General features: G+C 49.1%; 1 protein-coding gene across 1 annotated transcript; it reads left to right on the top strand.

Annotated features, from left to right (window-relative positions):
• Nucleotides 1–713: 713 nt before the first annotated feature.
• On the top strand, nucleotides 714–12457 carry TTC34 (tetratricopeptide repeat domain 34). The gene is given in 7 exon segments (XM_017831148.1): nucleotides 714–2311; nucleotides 2344–2569; nucleotides 4270–4462; nucleotides 5896–6062; nucleotides 6496–6763; nucleotides 7015–7229; nucleotides 11328–12457. Coding segments are annotated over 7 exon segments (3186 nt in total). The 3' UTR covers nucleotides 11847–12457.
• The last annotated feature ends 5671 nt before the right edge of the window (nucleotides 12458–18128 follow it).

Genomic DNA, 18128 nt, shown 5'->3' with positions numbered 1-18128 from the left:
GGCGGCCGATGGTTAAAGGTTCATCACAGGGGGGTCTCAGCCAGGGAGGGCACAGCCCGGTGGGAGCCCCGACTCATCCTGAATGTTCCACGGGCAGGGAGCACTGCCCAGGCTGTGTGGCTGCTTCCCAGCCAACCTCACCTGGCTGGAGACTAAGAACCTCTGTGCTGGTTCTCCCCAAGAAACCTCTCAGTGCCCAACCCCTGGCTTTTCACAGCACCTGGAGGGTCATGATTGCTCATGTCCCTCAGCTGGGAGGAGGTAAAGTAGAAGCACCTGTGCTCTGCAGCCCCTCACTCTCAACTCTCTACAACTCCCTGACAGGACGGGGGAGCCGGGGGGCGTTGGTCTCTTTTCCCAGGCAACTGTCAGCAAGACAAGAGGACATGGTCTCAAGTTGTGCCAGGGGAGGTTTAGGTTGGATATTAGAAAGAATTTCTTTCCAGAGAGGGTGCTCAGCCATTGGAATGGGCTGCCCAGGGAAGGGGTGGATTCTCTGTCCCTGGGGGTTTTTAAGATGAGACTGGATGTGGCATCAGTGCCATGGGCTGGGAACCACAGTGGGGTTGGATCAAGGGTTGGACTTGATGATCTCGGAGCTCATTTCCAACCCAGCTGATTCTCTGATTCTCTGATTCTGTGATTCTCTGATTTCTGTTGTACAGGCTCCAGCCCTGTCACACGTGTGATGCTGCCTGGTGAGGGTGCAGAGCATGTCCCCCGAGGAGCTCGCTGCCCTGCTCTGCGGGGAAGGGGACCAGCACCTCGCCCAGCAGGACCTGCCCACAGCCACTGCCTTCTACCTGGCTGCCTTCAGCTGCTGTGCCCCCACAGCAGAGCAGAGGGTGACCCGCATGGACAGCAGGCTCCGGGAGCGGGTCATAGCCACTCTGGAGAGCTGGTGCCAAGGCAAGGGGCAGATTCCCAGGATCCAGAGCAGGAACCTGGCAGTCGTGTCCCTCAGTGTGGGAATAGCTGCCATCTTCCTCTCCGCCCTGAGCCCCAACAACGTGGTGTCCTCTCTGTACGAGCTGGAGGCCCTGCTGCGGCGAGGGCGCCCGGAGGAGGTGCTGAGGAGATGCAATGTCCTGCTCCAGGCTGGCCTGGGGTGCCCCATGGAGCTGCTGCTGCTCAGGGCCTTGGCGTCGGTGCTGTCGGGGACACGGCTCAGGGAGGGGGTGGCAGGGTATGTCCAAGCCTTCGTGCTGCACGGGGCCGAGGCGGCGGCCCATGTGTGCAGCAGGCAAGGGGAGCACCTGCCACAGGTCATCCAGGCCTTCTCCAGCTACCTCTCAGCGTGCCAGAAGGAAAGCCCAGACTGCAGTTCCTTGGAGCAGTGGCTGGGCAACTGCTATGGCTTCCTGGCTGCGGTGGCACCGGGGGATGTCCGGGTGTGCAGGCTGCAGGCAGCTCACCTCCTAAAACAGGGCAAATTCCAGGAGTGTGTAGCCCTTTGTACCAAGGCCCTCGAGGGCTTCTCAGCTGGTCAGCTCAGAGATGAGGCAGTTTTGGGGCTGCTCTTGGAACGGGCTGCTGCCTATTTCTGCCTGGGTGAACGGATGCAGGAAATGATGCAGGATTTAGCAGAAGCCTTTGCTGCAAACCCTGCCCAGGCCAGGAGACACTTTGAAGAGCTTTTCTCGCCCTGTGACACTGAGAAGGTTGAAGAGCAGGCTAGAACCGTCCTGGAGGGGAAGTTTGCAGCGTACAGGGAGGCTGTGCGTGCTCGCACCGAGCTCAGGGGCAATCATGGAGCTGAACTGCTCCCTCCTGTCATCCAGACGATCCAGCTCCTCCTGCAGCTCTGCCCGGGGTCCCAGAGGGAGCTCAGTGTCCGGCTGGCAGAGTGCCAGCTCCTGCAGGGCCACCCCGGGGCTGCCCTGGGCATCTGTGACCAGCTCCTGGCAGCGGAGCAGAGAACTTACCACAACACCCTGCTGGCACTGCGAGGGTTCTGCTCCCTCCATGCCCAGGACCACCAGCAGGCCCTGCAGGACTTTCAGAAGGTCATTGAGCACGATTCCCCACATCCCAACAGCTGCATTAAAGCCTTGTGTGGCCGTGGGCTCATCCGCATTGCTGGTGGCAGCTCTTACCTGACAGCCCTGGATTACATCACAGCCTGCCAGTTAAAGCTGGAAGAAACCGTCTTCACCATCAAGTCCTACGTGCCATGGAACCAAAGGGGACTGCTGCTGAAAGTTCTCCAAGAGGAAGGACAGAGCATGCTCCAGAAGAAGAGGTACCCAGGGGGCAGTTCGGTTCATTTTCAGAAAAACAAACAGCGCTGGGCAGATTCCTCACCTTGAAGGTGGCTTGTTGTGTCTGTTTTTTCCCCTCCAGAGATGCCCCTGGGGTTTTCCAGCTGGCCTGTCTCTTGGTGGAGCTGGACACTGCTGATGAGGCCTCCAGGATCCTCTGTGCTGATGCCCTGTACCAGATGGGCCGTGGAGAAGAAGCCCACAGGCTGCTCTCGCTGGCCCTCTCCAGAAACCCCCAAAGGGCTCCTGTCCTGGCCAGGCTGGCATTGCTGCAGCTGAAGAAAGGGTTTGTGTGTGATGGAAACCAGGTAAGGAGCACCTGGAAAAGCTTCCCCTTCAGAGTCATTCCCTTCTGAACATTTGTCTGGTTTGGCACTGCCTGTCCCAGACCTCAGCGAAATTACAAATTAAGCCTCATGCTCAGTGCTTTGTGTGCATTGTCCTTTTATAACTGAACTTTTTGCTGTTAGAAGCTCCAGGAACAGCAACAGGGAGAGCTGTTGACACAGTGGAATTTGGAGCCCATGTGAGGTTTAGGTGATTCAACCTCTAGCAAAACTTTTAAGATCTAAATACAGGCCTGAGATGCATCAGAATCACAGGACTTTCTGTCTGTAGCACAGGGACACACAAGGACTCAGCTAAATCCAGCCCATTCCTCCCTTTCCAGCAGAGACTTTAAGCAGGCAGAGCATGACTGAGCATCCTGCCCCCAGGGACAATATTGTGGGATTGGTGATTTTCCCCCAGAGAAAAGGAGGCAGCAGTGCCACCCCACTGATTATCCCAACGAAACCCTGGAGAGCAGGGCGGGGAAAGACACAGAGCCTCCAATATCAGTCTGCAGTTTTCTCCCTTTAATGCTCGTGCTTGAAACCCTGGAAGAGGTTCCAGCACGTTTCATCCTCCTACCGGGGATTGCAGAGCTGAATTCCCGGGTTCTGCCATCAGAGGGAACTATTGCATTTTTTAAAGTGCCACATAAATGCTAACCCTAAAGAGAAAGGTTTTGCTGTTACCACTTCTCTACTCCCTATGAAAAGTAAAAGTTTGGTGTCATTTGCTGCCTTTGGGAAGGCTATTAATGAGTGACATGGCTTTATTGGAGTCCATGTGCTGCCCCTGGAAGTTGGATTCCTATCTGCAGCTTCTGCTGCAAGTTCTGCATGGGGACACACGTCACCAGAAATTTCTCTTCAAAATATTTTCATCCCACCTGCCTGTCAGAAGCCAAACACTTTTATCTATTAATAAAATAGAGAAAGTAATAACTTCAATGGATGTGTCTGGTGCATCAGGATAACTTTGTTCTTGTCCTGGCTTCCCTGGCTCAGATTTGAATATCCAGTACCTGCTGGTTGCTGTAGAAAACACCTTTTGATTCATTTCCATAGGAAATGCAGTAAAACCTTGCTTATGAATCTCACTGCAGTAAATGGAGGCAAAGATACCACAAGTCAGGCAAGATCCTTTTCCAGGAGGAAAACACTTTGTGGATTTCATTCCATACTTTTCCCAGATTCCCAATAACAATTCTAAAAAAAAGGCTCAGCACTTCCCTGACTTTCCATTTACTCACTAGTTTTGATTTTACAGTCAAAAGGGGTCACTGGAATCCTTCTGTGTCACAGAAAGGTTCTATTTTTGAGGCAACCCTTCCGTGGTTCACCTGCATTTACACAAACACTTCCCTGCCAGGCTGGAGCAGATGCTGCCCAAAATAAACCAGACAGCACCAGGCATTTCCCCACAGTTGTTTCCACAGCTGGAGTGGTGGAGAGAAAAGACAGGAACTGATGTTTTCTCCAACATGCATTTACACCAGAGCCAGCTGAGGAGTTAGATAGGAGATTCCTGTCCTTGGCTGGACCGTGGCTGGGAGAAGCCCCCAGGGGAAGGTGGGCAAGTGCTGGGTGGGAGCAAACTGATCTGACCAGGTGGTTTAACACAACTCCACACCTCCTCATGCAAGTCTTCCTCTGCTGCCTTTCTCTCTTCCATTGTTAAGCTACTACAGAGAGTGATCAGGACTGGAGATACCTCCTGCCTCCTGCCCATCATGGACATTTTCCAGGCCGAGGACAGGAAGCTGATGCAAACCCACTGCCATTTCCAAGCACTGGCCATCCTGGAGAGCCAACAGGAGGATGTTCACATCAAAGAGGCCATTGCCTACCTGTCCTGTGCAATTATTGCTGCAGGTAGGGCATCAAGGTACCAATGGAGATGGATTTCTAGGGGAAATCAGATCAGTGGGTGGGACAAAATGTCCAGCCAGTTCTTATCTGCCACCTCCCCAAAGAGAAGACTGGAACAGCAGGGTCATCTGCACCATGAAAAGGTGCAATAAAACACTAAATAATAAGTGAACAATCTGTGAATTCCTTGAAATGGGTTGCAAGTGTTCAGTTCAGTTCTGCAGGGATGTCAGCCCCTCTTCTTCACCTGCCAGAAAGCTCAAAGAGTGAGTGCAGCCACTTACATGGGATCCCTGTCCCAGCTTTTCCCGAGGAGAGAGCTCAGGCTGAGGCTGGAATGCTTCTGGCATGTTCCAAGTGAAACCATGTTTGTATAGAAATCTGCCTTTCACTCTGAGCAAATGTTATGACAGCAGCACTGAGGGGAAGAGAGACTGGCTCATGAAAATGGAAAAAACCCTGTTAATTGCTTGGAGATGGTTCCATTTCACAGCCCCTGCGTTCCAGCTTATCAGCTTCCCACCTGCTGGAACAGATGCTTGTTGAGAAATAGAGATTGTCTTTATAGGAGCCAACTGGTCGAGCTCCAGAGTGATAATAACCTTTGGTACAGGAGTTTTGGAGCATATCAGGAGGGAGAAAAAGGCTCATTACTGTAACAGAATTGCTTGGAGCCTGTCTGCTGGCTCATCTCTGCAGGCAGCTGCGTTTGCTGACCTTCCTATGAAAACATATTTCCAGTGGCACTGATGATTTATCATCCAGTATTGGGATGCCACAGTTATGGATTGCAACCCTGGGCATGTTAAGATCCTTATCAAAATTGCCTTGAAAAGAAGGGGCATGTGGATGGCAGGAAGATAAATGCTCTGCAGCCAGGGAGTGGATGGACCAGGATTTTCACTGTCAGCTCTATGTGTTTATTTGGGCAGCACTTATGTGAAAGCAGAGTAAAAAAAAAGGAAAAAAAAAAAGCTTAGTATCCCAAATCCCAGTGCATATTAATTCTGGCAGGGAATTAGTCAATCCTATCTGGATTACTCATTTATCCCAAACAAAATGTACCTTCCCTGCCCATGGCAGGGGGTTGGACTCTTTAAGGTCCCTTCCAACCCAAACTATTCTGTGATTCTGACTCCACTTTATTAAAGCAGCCAAATGGCTTTGTGCCTCCACTCTCCCATCCCCACAGATCTCCTCCTTAGAGCTTTTCCTCTCATTTGTGCAGCTCCTATTCCAACCCCACACGGATTACTTTTCCCTTTCAACTCAGAAGTGATAATATGAGATAAGAATTCCACCTGCAGCAAAAATAAAGGAAACTTCCACTTAAGCCCTCTCATTGCACTTCCTCAAGTATCCTCAGGCAAAGTGGAATTTTTCTCTGGCTCCCTGTGGGTATCCCTGAGTGACTGTGGCTGCATCCCTGTCCCTAGGTGGTGGTGCTGGGGATTGTCTCCTCAGCAGGGCTCGGTGCTACGGGCGCCTGGGGCAGATGAAAACTGCTATTTTTGACTTCAATGCCGTCCTGAAGGAGGATCCCAGGAACGTGCAGGCTCTGAGCGGCCGAGGGTTCGTTTTCCTCGCTCTGAGGCAGCAGAAGGTACTTCCACTGTGCTGATTTCCTGGGGGTTATTCTGAGGGTGTTAAACAACATCAGTGCAAGGCATCCCAGAGTTTGTCATGAATTAAAGTTTCTCACAGAATTTGGGCAGTGAAAGGCACTGGTTTGGGCTGGGTGTATAAGCAGCCCACCTGACATCACTAATCTGTTTTCCCAAGCAGAGGGAGGAAAGCTAAACCTTAGTCATGATTTTCAGTGATAACCCAAGGAGTTCCAAACACTTTGCAAACAGCCATCCAAACCTGCTTCTCTGCCCTTCTACCAGCTTTGCAAATGGAAAAGATGCAGGACAAGGACAGGGCAGAGCAAAGAGTTTCTGTGGGACAGCAGAGAACTGAAAGCACCTGAGAGAACAAATTATCAATATTTAGTTATTGCTTCTGTTCCATTTCTTGGTGTTGTTTTTCCATAGGAGGCAGTGCAAGATCTGATCTCGGCACTGAAGGTGGAGGCAGGAGCAGTGATCCCAGCAATCCTGTCCCTGAAGGGTGAAGCCCAAGAGCTGCTCACTGGGTGGCTCCTCCAGCACGGCAGGGCTGCGCTGACCCAGCTCGTGGCCACCAGAGACACCTCAAAGGGAGAAACCCTCAGGGACCTCCTGGTGATTGCAAGAGCACTGATCAGAATCTGCCAGGCTGCACAATATCACATCTTCTACACAGATGTTCTGATTGCAAGTGGTGAGTTCCAACCCTTTGGCACAGCTGAGTGAGCAGTGAGTTGAAAGGAAGTGAATGTTCAATGGCCAAGTGTGTTCTGGGCAGCACTTCTTGAGAGAAGCCTGGAAATGTTCTGGGAAGGAGTTTGAAGTAATTAACACCTTTAGGTGTGGGCTGTGGACAGGCTCCCTAAATCCTGCTTTAGGGAATTTCCTCGGTGTCTCCCCCCCCATGGAATGGGTTATGCAGCTTGTGCTGGTGTCACCCCACAGGGAGGTGTGAGGAGGCCCTGACCCACCTCCAGGCAGCATTTGGCCACTGCCCCACTGAGGACTCTGCCAGGGCACGACTGGCTGTGCTGCAGCTGAAGAGGAGCAATGTGGCAGGAGCAGCTCACTCGCTCAGTGCCCTGGCCCAGAGAGATGAAAGGGAGCTGGAATTTCTCCTGAGCTTCGTGGACACCAAGCAGCAGCAGCAGCTCACTCAGGTACAACCCTCTTCTTGATCCACGCCTGTGGGGAAAGAAATGGGAGCCAAAATCAGGCTGTAGACATTTTTCCCTGCCTTGTCGTGAGCAGCAGTGTGGGGGAAGACCTTTATATTCACATTTGTATAACATTACTGGCCTTTGAGGTTGGTTTCCTTAGCTAAAACTATTGGGCACAGCAATGATATTGCTCCAGCCCACCCATATTGCTCCAGCCCACCCAAATATGTATTATCAGGCATTTTTTTTTCAAATTTCTCCCCCAAAGTTCACCCAGCTCCGAGAAAGAATCTCCAATAATAAGACAGGAGAAGTTGAGATTGATGGTGAGGAGTTTTAACACTCAGTCAAGCATCTGCAATTCTGATTACCCAGAAGCTCTGTGCTCTGAGAAGCAGTTTGCTTCCTTTGATTCAATTTGGGGCTGGTGTGCACCCTGGTGAGAACTTATATTGTTATGCTCTCTCCCAGGTTATAAAACAAACAACATGCTGACACACTTAATGCATCGAGGGGAGTACTTGGGATGTATTTTAACAAAACAGCAGGAGGATATAAGTAAACAAGTATTAATTTACCAGTCCCCAGACGTGCCCCATTACAGAGAAAAGAGCCCCTCTCTCCTGAATAATGTAAAAAGTTCAGTCTTATGGGGGAGAGTTGGAAGGTTTCGGAGCCAATTTGCAATCTTCCACTTTGGAAAGCTGATAAAGGTGCAGCTGAGACTGTGACTGTGGAGGCCCTGAGGAGGTGTCTGTAAATGAAGATGCATTTTACAGCTGAATTTCCCTTGCTGCCACATCGCTCCTTCTGTGGGGAAGTCTCTCAGCTAAATCCACCCGTGCTGCTTTGTGAAACAACACAGGAGGGATATTCTTGTGCTGTCAATAAGAGAAGAAGAAAGAGAAGGGGGGGAAAAAAAACCAAACAACCTCCAAACTGCTTTTTCTATAGCTTAAACTGCACTGCTGTGTCAGAACCCACTGGTGCCACGGGTGAGTGAAGCCTTTAAAATGGGAGAGGCTCTTTGTTTCTGCCTTGAAATAGAGAAATGAAAGATTTCTCTGGAAACTTGAGAGAAAAGGGGTGACGGGACTTATTTCAAAACTGGAACTCGATACCAGTGTTAGAAGTTTGAAAAGAAAACATTAGTCTCTTTTATATTCTGCTCTTGCTCAACTGAGTGAACATTTGAGCTCGAGCACCTGGGTCTTTTTCTATGCATTTTGTGACAATAAGTGTTTACTTTCTGGGGTGGGGAAGGAACTGGTTCATTCACCTGCCTGGTGTCTCAAAGCCCTTCCCAGCAGCACTTCCTTTTTCCTGCAAGGTTGTTCCAGTTTGGGAGCGAAAGGAATATCTCAGTAAAAGAAAAAATACATTTACAGGAGGAATTAGTGCCAAAACGATGGCCTTGCTTTGCCATGGCTCCCAGCCACACCCTGGGAGAGGCTGTTCTTTCTGTCACTCCCATCTCACAGGTGAGGAGGCTGCAGCAAAGCAGAGTGGATGGTTTAACACCCAGCCCTCAGTCTCAGCACTCCAGCACAGCAGCATTTCTGCCACATTGTTTTAGAGTGTTTGGAGGTTCTAGAAACGTGTCATCATTGCCCTGGAGTCTGGTCTGAAGGGCTAAAAATAATCCCCCATAAGCTGAATAGGAAAGGGTGGAGGAAGGAGAGAGCTCCTTGATGTACTCAGTTTTTTCCATGAAAAACAAAGCAAGAAAATTCTCCCATTTATTTATAGTCTAAGGGGTCCCACGCTAAGAAATTTGTAAACAACTGGGAGAGCCCCATGGGAATAGGAATCTGAAAGATTTATTAAGCTGCAAAAGGTCACAGGAAGGGAGTTTGCTGCTGCTGGTGCAGCTTCAACTCTTTGGTTTCCTAAGTCAGAGGTTCCCAACTCCTCTCTGGATCCTCAGAGCTGTGGACATGCTAGAGGACACCCAGACCCCCACAAAAATGGTTTCTAAAACTGTATGGTCTGTGATGGAATTAGACCCTTAGCCCAAGGTGAAACATTTACTGACAATTTTGAATAATTTTTTCCCCCAAGTCCGGCAAGAAATGCAGAATCCTGTGGCTTGCTCACTTTGGGGACTCCCAGGGAAATGTGAAGAAATGGAAGCAGTGGCTCAGTTAATAAATGCGATATTGGATGGGTGCAGTAACCCAAAACGCTGCTGAAACCTTCAGCATTAGGTTAGTCACACAGCAGAACAACAAAAATCGTGGTTTCTTCTGCCTTTGAGACAACAAATGCACTTTAAACACTGAAAATGACAATTTAACTACACAAACACAAGGTGTTTTGAGGATTGCACTGTGTTCTCTGGAACAATGTGATCTAGAACTTTGGAATTTCTAGGGGGAAAAAAAATCTTCTGTTGCCAGCTGCAATTCCACTTTGACCCCTTGCTAAAACCCTGCCACTGAGGAAACACTTGCATTGACTGGTTGTCTTAAATACGGTTCAAAGCACAAACTAAACTTGCTGCTCTTTAAATGTATGTACAGGTATCTGAGGCGGGTTTGGACAGGCTGCCTCACAATTTACAGCCAGAACTGTTAAAGCCAGGGATTGACCCTGACTGAGGAGAGGTCCCACTGCTATTTCCACATGTGGAAGCTGAGAGATTCTCTAATAAATATGACTATATAAAGGATTTTACATTTATATAGCAAAATAGCAAAATATACGTATATTATGATATATATTCTGTGCATTATACCAAAATAACTGGGGTGGAATTCCTCCCAAACCATTAGGAGTGGCTAAAGTATTCCTGCCACTGCTCTCACACGAGGTGCTCAGACCTGCCCTGCAACACTGACCCCTCTCATCCAGAGCTGTTTTCCTCGGTCCTGTTCAACAACAATCAATTCTAATCGAAGTCAACCAAGATAAAAAGGCACATAAAGAGACTGGGAGGCCTGACCTGGCTGTCCACTGGGGCTCCTGAGACAGTGCCTGGGCTAACTGGGTTCTGGGAGGCCACAAGCATCCAAAAGGAAGTGTTATCCCACAAAATGAGAGAGATGAAAATATTTATCCTTTGCTGTTTGGCTCAGCCTTTTGTAAGACCCCACTGCTGGTGGCAGCCTTGTTTATAACTTAAATATTCACTCTGCTGCAGCACCTTAAAAGCTTTATTTATTACCAATAAAGGGAAATAATGAGAAATCCATTTGAGGCAAATAATTCTAATGGAGTTTTCTTTATTGACCTCCCTGAACCTAAAAATTATGTGGCTCTTTCTGCCTTCTCTATTTTCCTGTTGTTGTTTTTCCCTTCAGACAGGGGCAGAGAATTCACTTGCACTCCAGATTAACGATTAGCACAGACATCAGATGGCCTTTTTACCCTCCAGCTTCGGTAAACTTTGGTAGAGACCAAAACCTTTGTTATTAGCACATGAAGATATTTGTGGGGAGGTTGGTCCCTTCGGCTTTTTGTTCATCATTCCTGAGGAACATCAACGAATTCAGAGGAAATTCTGACAAACTTTTAGGCAAACATGCAGGAACAAAGAGTTGCAGAATCAGAGAATCAGAGAATCATAGGATCAGGTGGGTTGGAAGTGACCTCCCAGATTATCAAGTCCAACCCTTGATCCAACCCCGCTGTGGTTCCCAGACCATGGCACTGATGCCACATCCAGTCTCATCTTAAACACCTCCAGGGATGGAGAATCCACCACTTCCCTGGGCAGCCTATTCTGATGTCTGATTACCCTCTCTGGAAAGAAATTCTTCCCAATATCCAACCTAAACCTCCCCTGGCACAGTTGAAGACCGAACCCTCTTGTCTTACTGATCTCTGCCTGGGAGAAGAGCCCGACCCCCACCTGGCTCCCCCCTCCTGTCAGGATGGGGGTGTTCAGAAACTCCTGAGATAACAGCAAGTGATCCAAGAGTTTTACACCTGCAGGCAAAACCAGAGAATGGGGTTAATCCTCCAACTGGGTGCAACCACAACTTTTGAAAAACACCTAAGCTTTTTCGGTGTCTGTGCGTGTGACCTGTCCAGCCCGGACGTTCTCCTGGGTTTTTTCCACTCGGTACCTAACCTGAAGTCTTTTTGTCCCCGCAGGTGGCAGCCCAGCAGGGCCAGGTGCTGCTGGAAGGGCAGCAGTACGAGAAGGCCCTGGGGTTCCTGTCCCTGGCCGTGGTGGCCAGCGGGGCCTGCCCGCGCTCCCTGCGCCGCAGGGCCAAGTGCCTCGGGCTGCTGGGGCAGCACCAGCGGGCCCTGGCAGACATGGACGCCGTGATCCAGGGGCACGGTGGGCACAGCCCGAGGACACGGGCGCGGGATCTGTGCTCCAGGGGCCTGCTGCTGCTGGCCATGGGGCAGGAGGAGGCAGCAGTCCAGCAGTACATGCAGGCCCTGCGGCTGGACCAGCCCGCAGCCCTGGGCAGCATCGCGGAGCGCCCCGGCAGCCAGGCCTTGGCCAGGGCCTTCCACAGCACGGCACAGCACAGCCTCCAAGGGCGGCGGTACCGAGAGGCCTGGGAGGTCACGGACTACGGGCTGCAGATTGATAAAAACCCCGAGCTGCAGAGGCTGAGGATGAGGCTGAGGAGGGAGGCGTTGGGCTGCAGCATCCACTGATCTCCCTGCCTGGGGATTTTCCGCTCTCTGGTTGCTGCGTGGTTTGTTTGTGAGGCTGCAGGAGCGAGGGAAAGATGAGGAGCTTGTGATAAATACGCAACAGATGTGACACCGAGCAGGATTAGAGAAGTAGAAAGTTTCAGGTGGTGAAGCAAAACTGACCAAGAGAGCCATGGGGAGAAAAAGGGAGTTGCAGTATTCACAGTTCTTTAAAATTATTTCAAAATTATTGTGGGTTATGTAAACTCCCCTTTGGGAAGAAAGCTTTCTTCTGGCTAAACTGAACTAACTCTAACACAGGTGTTCCAGTCCTAGTGAAGGAAATCATTCAAATGGCTTGCAGTTTATGAATAATAATCATGTATTTCCATGACATTTGATTAGCTTTAACACATACTATTCAATTAAGTGGCCTTACTTTTATGGGCCAGTCAAAAAGATCAGTCAAAAATAACTTTTGTTATTGATGTAACACCATGTGTGTAACACCCCTCTCCTGACCTCCTCCTTCCTGGATGGAAGGCTCTGCCCTTGTCAAAGGCACTGATCAGCACCAATACTGCGTAGTGGAGCAGCACAGATGCCAAGTAAACTGTTTTACTGGCCCAGGGAACAGTAAAACAATAGATAATATGAAGGATGAGACTCAACAGAGATGAGATACCCAGTCCTGGGAGTCCTGCCCTGTTATCTGGGACACACAGGCAGCCGGACTCCAGACTTCACCTGGGGCTGCCAGATCCTGTGTCTCTGTTTGCCAGAGCAGATAATGGAATAATCTCTCTGTAGGGGTGTTTGCCAGAGGTGCTAAACACCATCCTTCACATTCCTGGATATTCAAGCACCAAAGCTGGAGCATGAACTCACCAAGACTGGCCCATGTGCGGCAGGAGCTGGGGTTGGAGGCAGCAGCCAAGGTGCTGCTGCTGGGACTGCTCTCAGTGCTGCAGCACTCCCTCATCCCTCCTCATCCACAGGGAACAGCACAGGAATCAGCCTCTGGAATGCTCAGAAGGGGTTTGCCTGTTGTCATGTGTCTGGTTTCGTCACTGGCAGGGACAGGTGGACTTGGGGACACCCCAAATTTAGTGCTGGTACATCCAGGGGGTTCACCTGTGCAAGGGGGACCCTCAGCTCAGGAGGGTTCCCACAGAGGAAACAAGGTGGGACCCAAAACAACCACCTCCTCTGTTTGTTTTGGCTTCTCCAAGTGACTTCCCCTGATGTTTTTGGAGTGTGATAATACAACCACGGAGAAAAACAGAAACTACTATTGAAAACAAAGATCAAAGCACTGCTGAGAACTGCTCTCCTGCTTTGATTGGGATGAAAGGGAGAGGGAGCCTTTTCTTTTTTGTTATATTGTTGTCTCAAAGGCAACAATCCAGAGTGAAACTTCATTCAGCAGCCATGCAATCAACCCCAGAGCGCTGACATCATCTGTAACCTTCCATCTCCCATCTCATTTTCCCTCTCTGCATGTTCCTTTTCTGCCCTAAGAGCACAGCTGAGACTGGGCTTCTTTCCCTTCAAATTCAAGAAGAGTTACTTTGATTTTAATCCCAGTGACACTGATGAGTACTTTCCCCCCTGTTTGACATCAAGATGCTATTGTTTCCACTTCTTTCAGGTTGAAGAATCTGGCTAAAAAGACCTGCAGTGATCATTTCTGTAGGTTTCTTTAATGTTAAGCTGCAGTTTGTGGAGATTGTGGAGCTGCTTCCAACTGCTTTGAGACCCATCCCTCACTTTGTGCATGTTTGAATACTTAAAAAAGGGACTCTATATAGAGAGTCTTTAGTGCTTTAGGACATACCCTTATGGCTTGGTGCTGTAAATGCTACAAAACTGTGAAGAATGCAAATATATTTATGTGAATCAAGACTAATGTAATCAGGAAGAGACTGCAGCCTAACAAATACTGAAACTGGATACCTGTTTGTAATCCAGCTTGAAGCTACAGCCATCCCAAGGAAAGGTTAAATACCTGTAGTTTATTCAACTCAGAGCTCTATACAGACACTAACAAATAATTCTTTGCTCTCCACGAATTTTGTTCCTTTCAAGTATCCTGCAACCTTAAAACACAGAGGACTTTGTTGTGCATCATCACCAGGTAATGAATAACGAAAGAAACCTGAAATCATGGCTCAGAATGCTCCTACACAAACAGCTACCTGCCAGTTTTGCCTCTCTGAGGTATCCAACATTCCTTCTAAGCACAGAAAAGGAAAATCAGGTGTGAGAATATTTGCATCCCACAGTCAGACTAGTAAAGTTTCCTGACCTCATGCTCTGCAGTCCAGCAGGCAAAGAACAGCTCAGAAATGATGGCAAAGTGTTTGGAATCAACTGTTTGGCTGGAAGCTGTTCCTCGAGTTCAGACAGAGCTAAACTTTGAGCTTTTGTGACCTCGAAAGGTTTCATTTCCTCTAAAATCCTGTCGCTCCCGTTTATTTTTCCCATTTCACTTGGTTATGTGCTCCCGGGTACCGAGAGAGTCTGAACAATCAGCCAACTTCTGCAACTGCTTCAGAAGCTGACACATCTCCTGGGAATTCGTCTTCCTGACTTTCAGCCTGAGCCCTTGTGCTCCCCAGCCCTGGAGCCTGTGGAAGTGTGGCCCTGGCTCAGGGCCATGCAAACCCAGGCACGTTAATGAGCTTCCCTGTGCCTGGGTGAGGACACTGCACTCCACTTGCAGAGGCAGATGTTTCACTTTAATGACAGCTAATCCAAAAGCCATTTCTTTTACTATCATTTCCCTGCAGAAGATGAACTGTGTTATCATGGCCCTGCTGCTGCACTGAGCCATTTCCAATTTGCCAGAGCTCCGAGGAGCCGCTGCCACCATCAATTTGATGTGTGACATGGAATTATCACTGCCAGGGTGCTCTGCCTTTGCAGCCTCGGCTATTTCAGCCGTGTTTCAGATAAACTGGTCTGTGCTGGAATCTGCTGGTTCAGTTGGCCATTTCTCAGTGGCACCTGAAGAAAAATGACTCATTATTTAGCAGGCACAGCATCCCAAAGCTGTGGGATTCAGAAGACTCTTTCTCCTCCTGCTCCTGCTCTGTGTTCCAGGAGTGACTTTTTCTGCAGGATGCCAAGGAATGCTGCAGAGCTCACCTGTGTGCAACTCTGACACCCCAAGCACAGGAGCATTGGTTTATTTGCTCCAAAAAGTGCTTGGAGGGTGGAAGGCCGACAGCTGATATTGGTGTCTGTGGCACTCAGAAGGTGGGGACCTATGAGGGCAGGGGAGAAGGAATTGTCACCCAAATGGTGAGGTTAGAGAACATGAGCCAGTCCCAAAGTATGGCAGCAGAGAGTGGAAACCAGCCATGATTAGTGATGTTATTTTTGGTTTCTCACTGAGAGAGGGACAAAGGCCAGTCCTGGCCCTCCCTGATGTCACAGCCTGGTGCCACACCTCGGGTCAAGTGTGGAACCTACACACCTGAGACACTTGTAACCATTTCATTTTCAGTTCTCTTCCCTTCCAGAGTTTATCTTGGGCACATGATGCATGGCCAAAACCTCCCTGAGGCTCTGGCAAGCCCACCCCTGTGTTCCCAACAGCCCCCGAGGACCTGTCCTGTGTGCAGAGCAAACCCTGCCACATCAGCTGTGGCTTTGGGACTGGCTCACCACCCAACCCAATCATTTTTGTGTCTGTATGTTCCCTGCACAATCCCAAAAAGCCAGGAGCTGCAGAGAATAAACGAGCACAGGAATTTCCCCGGGGACTGTAAAGGAAATTAGGAGCAGTGTCTGATAATCAGTCTGTGGGGCTCGTTCTGAGCTGTGTCACAGTCAATGAGAAAATGTAGCTGCAAAGCCAGAGGGGGGTTGTAGGAGGGAGCAGGAAGCACAGGAGGATGTTAATGATCCCATTCCAGTCCTTGGTTTCCATTTTGTTGTGCCCCTCAGTTGGGCTTCCCTCTCCAGGTCAGTGCTGCAGATGCCCAGCACCAGCCACCAACCACACCTCACCCAGGGTGAGGGACAGGGACCTCCAGCCACGAGGGAGCCCCAGGTTTGGATCCAGATCAGTAGTGGATGAAATGAAAAACTGACAGGGATTAGTATTTTCCCACTTTAAAATGACCATCTCACCGAGCATCTTGATTGCTTAGAAAGCTCAGATGTCCCATTATGAGACATTCCAACCCTGGTAATACACTCACTGTGTTCTCTAGAACTCCCATGAAAATCTTAAATGATTAGGAACACCTCTGAGTGCCTGTCACGGTGTAGGGTTTGTTCTTTCACTGCAGAGTTTAACAATAGAGACAATTATACCCTGCCATTTTCTTATTTTTTGCAGCCTTGCCAACAGTATTCTTGCAATGTTGTTTCTTTTCTTCTCATGCATCATTTGTCCATTCTTGGGCAATAAAACCTGCTTACTGAAGTAAACAGGTAATTAGCCATCTACATAGATTGCCCTGTGTCTGCACCATTAATGTGTTTGGATGTTTTAATTGATTGCATTCTCGACTGGTTTGGATGGCTTAAATGCCAGCTAATGCAATCCAATTAAGTCCACTAATAAACCTGGCTGATGAACTGCAATATAATCACACATCAAGCAGAGATGTAGAGGAAAATGCCACGGAACTGACAGTTTAGAATAGACCGTGTCATTTTGAAAGACCCAAATCACTTCTCAGCAGGGAAACTGGGAAAATCAACTTTAACTGGAGCAGGAGCTGGTCTCCAAGACCTGATCCAACACACCCTTTAAGCCAGTTTCTCTCCACGAAACATTTTTCGTGGAATCACAGAACAGCCCAGGTTGGAAGGGACCTCAAAAGATCACGTGAGCCAACCTCTCGTGGGAAAGGGAGCCCAGATGAGATTACCCAGAGCCCTGCCCAGGTAAATCCTGTAAACCTCCAGGGCTGGGGACTCTGCCACTGCTCCAGTGATTGATTATTCTCACTGAGTCAAAAAAACCAATTCTTTTTCATATCAAGATGAAAACTCTCCCAGTGCAACTTGCACCTTTTGCCCCTTGTCTTCCCCATGCAGCTGGAGAAGCATCAGCTTGATAATTGTCTCTGGGGAGCAGAAATGCAAAGGAAATTTTGGGTGGTGTGTGGGCCTCTTGATAATATTATTCAAACAAAACTAAATGAGGCAGCAGGAAGTTAAATAAACTCATACTGGGATATGATGTGAACTTCCACTAGTGCCCCACAAGCAACTTGCTTGAAGATGGTGCAGTGTCTTTGTGTCAGCTCTGGGGGTCTCTTTCTAAGCCCAAAACAGAGGTTGGGGATTTAATGGAGCAATCTGTGTGAAATTCTCCGCTCTGTTCTGCCAGATGCCAGACAAGACATAATAGCTCCTCTGGCATCAATGCCTATTAATCTAATCTTGACTTTGATTCTCTGTGTGACTCCCTTTCATCTGTAAAATGGGGATAATGCTCTCTTTCAGACGCTTGTCAGCCCCTCTTAGCTCTGGGTACAGAGTGCTTTGAAGTTGACATTATTTGTACATTTTACAGGATTGTGACAGAGCTGCAGATTGTCCCCAGCCCCTGTCTCAGTGGGGGCTGCTGGTGAAGGTCACCCCCTGCCCTGTGCCCTCACCCACTCGTGTGTCTGTGCAGCTCCCCTGGCACAGACCCTGGGCAGGGACCAGGGAACATCCCCCACACCCACTGCCTGCTCAGCTCTGCTCTGGTGGCAGTGGCAAGGGAATAATAGAGACATTCAGACACCTTGGACAGGCAAGGTGCCTCTCTGAGCCCCAGAGCCTCTGCTGGACAAGGAACACACACGTCCCTGAGCTCCCTGTGCTGCACAGAGGGAACCACACACACCCCCAACCAGTCCCTGATGGGAAACTCCAACCACAGAGGGGCACCTGGAACCCAAATCCCTCCCTGGTGGGCAGCCAGGTCCCTCTCTGCATCTCCAGACCCAGCACCCACTCCTAATCCCAATTTCCAGGAGCGATGACCACAAACTAAAACACAACAGTATCTTTCCTTGGAAACAGGAATTCTTTCTGTCATTTTAAAGGACCTAAACAGTGCATTTAATGGAACAGCTAAAACTTCTACGTGCTCAGTCAATGAAAACAAAGTAAAATATCTTTATTTTGTTTGTAATCTGTCTTCCTGTACAGCAAAACAAGGCAAAAAATACACCCTTTAAGTCACGTGCATATAATTGTATTATTAATGTATTAAGAATGTAATTGCAATACTCAGCACTGCACTGAAATTAAGTGTGGAAAGGAGACACTGCATTCCAGAAGTCTTCG

Source organism: Lepidothrix coronata, unplaced genomic scaffold, assembly GCF_001604755.1.
Source record: "Lepidothrix coronata isolate B3197 unplaced genomic scaffold, Lepidothrix_coronata-1.0 Scaffold188, whole genome shotgun sequence".
NCBI lineage: Eukaryota > Metazoa > Chordata > Aves > Passeriformes > Pipridae > Lepidothrix > Lepidothrix coronata.
The sequence above is the reverse complement of the archived record's forward strand: the minus strand, read 5'-3'. Positions and strand labels throughout refer to the sequence as shown.